At 41.3% G+C, this 4,415-nt stretch overlaps 1 protein-coding gene across 7 annotated transcripts in view; it reads right to left on the bottom strand.

The window, feature by feature from the left end:
- NVL (nuclear VCP-like) overlaps window positions 1-4,415 on the bottom strand; it is a 76,611-nt gene that overhangs the window by 50,345 nt on the left and 21,851 nt on the right. For all 7 annotated transcript variants that reach the window (XR_003096161.1, XM_025215136.1, XM_025215137.1 and 4 more), the window contains 2 exons: window positions 3,198-3,453; window positions 431-649 (listed from right to left, as the gene is read on the bottom strand). Coding sequence is in view for 6 of the 7 variants with exons in the window: in XM_025215136.1 (XP_025070921.1) it covers window positions 431-649; window positions 3,198-3,453 (475 nt within the window). In the remaining variant the exon portion in view is untranslated. The remainder of the gene's footprint in view (window positions 1-430; window positions 650-3,197; window positions 3,454-4,415) is intronic.

Genomic DNA, 4,415 nt, shown 5'->3' with positions numbered 1-4,415 from the left:
TTTCCCTAAACTGAGTGTCTATGGTGAGCTTACATGAAGGTTGTTGAGGAAGAGGAAAGTACACTAAAACACATGCATGTAATTTCTTTAAATTAGGAAACTGTCAGAAAAAAATGAGGATAGGTCTTTGATTAAACACAGATCAAAGACATGTCTAAGGGCAGCATTGATATAAGCTCTCTCATTAAATACACCTTGTCACTGAAAAGGAAGACATAAATCAAAGACAAAATTAGCTGTCTACCTTAATTCACAAAAATACAAGGATTTTTAAATAAGATGCAGCAAAAAGACCAACCAAAAAAGATTTCAGACAATTTGAAGTAAAACTTCAGAACGGAACACCAGGTTCAGATTCTAAAGCATGCGATTTTGCCTCTGGCTAGATATCATGTTTCCTAGCAGGACTCTAAATGGCATTCATGCCTACCAGTATAACCATGGCAAGCTCCTCCCGAATGTCCTCCAGAGCTCCAATATCTGCCCATGTCACATCAGGAACTGTGACAAAGCCTTCTCTCTTGGCAGAGGGCTGCACTGAGGACAGTGCAACAATAAAATCATTCATCTCAATGCAGAGCTTCTGCAGCTGCTCCTCTACCAAGGGGTCCTGCTCTTTAAGCAATTCCAGCAGTTTCTGCAATTCATCCTGAGAGAAAGGGAAAAAAAAAAAAAAAGATTACAATGGACAAAATTTTACCACCACACAATTTTTCAAGGTTTCCCTGGAGCAAAAGCATCTTCATTAAGGTAAAATTCCAGCTGAATATTGGAAAAGGCGCTAGACAACTCTGGAGTCTTGGTTTTAAATCCCACTTTCCATCTTCCCTCCCACACCACCACCATACCAGTACAACAGTAATTGTAACAGTAGTACTTGTACCAGGGCAAGATTACTCTACACTGCCCCAGTGAGGGCTGTCTCTGTAGTGCTATGCAGTGCTTGGCCGCTTCTGGGGAGGCTGCCAAAAAAATTTGTTAAGATTTTCTTTTATCAAGGTACTTGCTGTTATGATTTGCTCTGCAGTTCTAACTGGTTCTATATAGAAGCACAGCAAGTCCCACACATGGATTTCATACACAGCTGTACACAGTCCTTAAAAGTCAATGCTTATTTCTAGAAACTTTCACAACATGTCAGCACATTGCTGAGTGTATCTTCAGGTTCAGCAATTAATGAAATGCAATTGCTATATACAAGTTGTAGTCTCTCATTTATTCCCAGGCTGACCAAAATGGGATTTGCCAGTCATGCCCTAAGTTGTTCATGACAGGAAAGTTGTGCTGCTATAAATAAGGTTGTACTAGAATTTCCATTTCAAAGTGAAAAAAAGCCTACAAAAACACAGATTTTAGTTGCTTGGGTTCCCAAGAGCAGCTTGTTGCAGAAAATATTATTTGATGTTTGTTAAGGGTGTATTAAAGGATAGTCACTGAATTAAAAGTTTTTCCAGCATCTTCCATTTTTCAAAGAAAAGCACAGCACTTTCAGATGTGAATTAACTCGGTGTGAACGCTTGGTTTGTGTAAATGGGATCAAATATTACATAAGTTGTTTTCTGCAATGAACTTAAAATTGCTGTTTTGAAGTAACTCCTAAAATTAGCAAAATAATTCCTAAAACTAAATTAGTTGATGTTGACCTCATGGCAGTCGTTAGAATTGGGTTCGTTGTTGCGATTAGTTTTCTGAAAAACAGAAAACCCCTTTGATCACGCTGATGTGAGTTACAGCTGTTTGCTTTAACTCAGTCCCATTCAGGAGATGTGTGACAGGCATGTAGCACAATTAATTTACTGCAGTGAAGCTGCTTTCCCCCCAACCCACACACAAATATAAAAACATTTTTTTAATATTTAAGCAAGCAGTGAAGCTGCTTACTTTTTGACACTTCCTTAAAAAGTGGAACAAAGTATACATGTGAATTTTAGAACATTTTAAAGCATTAGCTGTTAAACTACAAGGCAAGACTTCCAGAAGCCTTTGCATAGTGCAGGAACAGAGCAACTAAATGTACACAGCACATTCCTAGAAAGTTTCTAATGGAAGGATTTAGAATTCATAGGGCACAGGCGCCATTCAGATTCAATGATCACAACAGCCCTTGGCAGATATAACATTTATCATTAATGTGTTAATCGCACAAGTTGCAACATGCCACATGGTCAACCAATTTATCATAGAAAAAAAAAAAATGGCAAATGGATGTTTTCTATTTGTGTGGCAGGTTTGTATCACAGTTAAATCTGAATGTGTAGTATTGAGTTCCCCAATCCTTAGCTGCCTACATCCCATACTCATGCAAGTCAGCTGTTGGCACACCTCTTAAATACTGTGGGGCAAAGGAAGCTTGGCATTAGGGACTGGAACCCCATACCATGGCTCAAGGAATGCTAGCACTTACATAATTACAATCTGTTTAAGCTTAACCCCAATGGCAAGACCTTCTAGTTTTGGGATCAGGGATAAAATCTGCCAGGTCCCAACTGTGTGACTTAATGTCTGCCAGGGGCCAACATCACCTCAAGCTACCCCATTATTTTAACACCAGGTTACCTGCAAAGGTTCTTACTTGTAACAGAGTCCCTGTTATGTCTCTAGCTGCTGCAAACAACCAACCAACTACTTTCTCTAGCTCATGCTATGTCACAGATCTAACCTTGAATAATTTTTTAAATGTTGCTTTCCTAAATGAGTTGTTGAATGACAATCACCAAATGAGATCAATCCTGAGCTGGTGAGATCAATTTGGAGAGGATCAGAGCCACAATCCAAGCCTAAGCATGTGCAAAAAAAATTAAGACCTAAAAGATGTTGACATCATTTGATCTGTATTCGCCCATGTCTTGGGAACTATTTGTTCAAGCAACCTCAAATCTGCACCAGTAGCTGTATCACCACCCCTCATAAGGCACAGTAGTTTTCAAACAAGCACCTAAAAAAAAACAGCTGTTAAAGCATTAAACTAGTCTCAAAGTTTCCTATAGTGGTGCAACTGCCTCAAAAATGTTCACATAGTTTCTACAATTAATTAGGAAGTATTTTATTAACTGGAAAGATAAAAATGCTACATAAATATATAACATGCAAGCAAATATTGCTGTGATTAAAATGTGTTTACTACAGATTGAGCACAGAATCTTACAACCCTGAAGTAGTTTATTTTTAAGAAAGGAGAGTGTCAAAGGATCAAATACCTTTACAAGCTCTGGCTGCCTTTTGACTGGTACTTCTCCATTTTCAATGCTTTGTTCACTCACTGCTTTTCCAGCCTCTGTCTCCTTCCATTTTTGCCCTTCTGAATTTATCAGGACCCTGTTCACTGTGCACATGGCTGCCTCACGACAAAGTGCCATCAAATCTGCACCTACATAGCCTGGAGTCATGTGAGCCAAGTGATGAAAATCAAAAGATTCAGGGAGCTTAAGTTTTCGACACAATGTCTGTAGAATTCTGTTCAAAAGAAAAAGAAAAAAAACCCAGCATACAAATAATCCTTGCAGCGATTTTCTCTCCTATCTAAAAACATAATTATTCAGTCAGTCCTTTTGACTGGATCTTAACAGTGCAATAGTATAATAATTCAGCTGTAACTCAATTTAAAGTTACTCAAGGCTGAGAATCACAAGTCACATAGTCTCCAGATACATAAAAGAAAATCTCAGCCACGCAATCTTATTTAAACTTTAAGAATCAGTTCAGTTGAGTATACTATAACAGTGGTTTTCAACCTTTTTTTAAGAAGTGTACCCCTGGTGGCTGGATGGAGAGCGGCAGGTGGCCTGTGGGGCCTGACCCCACACACAGGGGTCCTCAGGGCCTGGCCCCACGAACACCCAGCCCAGGCCAGCCCTGAGCTGCAGGCTCTTCCCGTGGGATGGTGGCCTGGGCCCTTCTCCTCCCCTCCCCTCCCAGGGTCCAAGGCACTCACAAGTTGAAGGCGGGAGCCACCAGCATCAACAGCACAGGCGCCAGTCAGGGCCTCCTCCCAAGCATGGCACCTCCCCTTGCCTCTGCTCACCCAGCCAATTGTCAGCAGCCCACGGAGCCACATGTGATCGGCCCTGGGAAAGTAGTGGGTGGTGGCGCGGGGTGGTGGATAGTGTTGGCAGCCACCATGTAAGCCCCCGCCCTCCCCCACCCCTGTATCTGGCTGGCAGCCCAGAGAGGCAGTTGTGCCCTTGCTCCCCCCGGTCCTGCTCCTGGGAGGTGGTAGCGGTTCTCTGTCCCTGCCCACACTCCCTAGGACCTTTCAAAGTACCCCCAGGGGTACGCATACCCCTGGCTGACAACCCCTATACTATAATAAAATGACAGCTTTGTTATATTTTTTGGAAAAAAACAACACTGAGTTTAAAAAAATAAATAAATAAGCAAAGGTCTCAACTAAGGGACCCACTAAGATTTTGACTTTA

The sequence above is a fragment of the Alligator sinensis genome, unplaced genomic scaffold, assembly GCF_000455745.1.
Source record: "Alligator sinensis unplaced genomic scaffold, ASM45574v1 scaffold753_1, whole genome shotgun sequence".
NCBI classification, from domain to species: Eukaryota; Metazoa; Chordata; order Crocodylia; family Alligatoridae; genus Alligator; species Alligator sinensis.
This window is presented reverse-complemented; position numbering and strand designations above follow the sequence as displayed.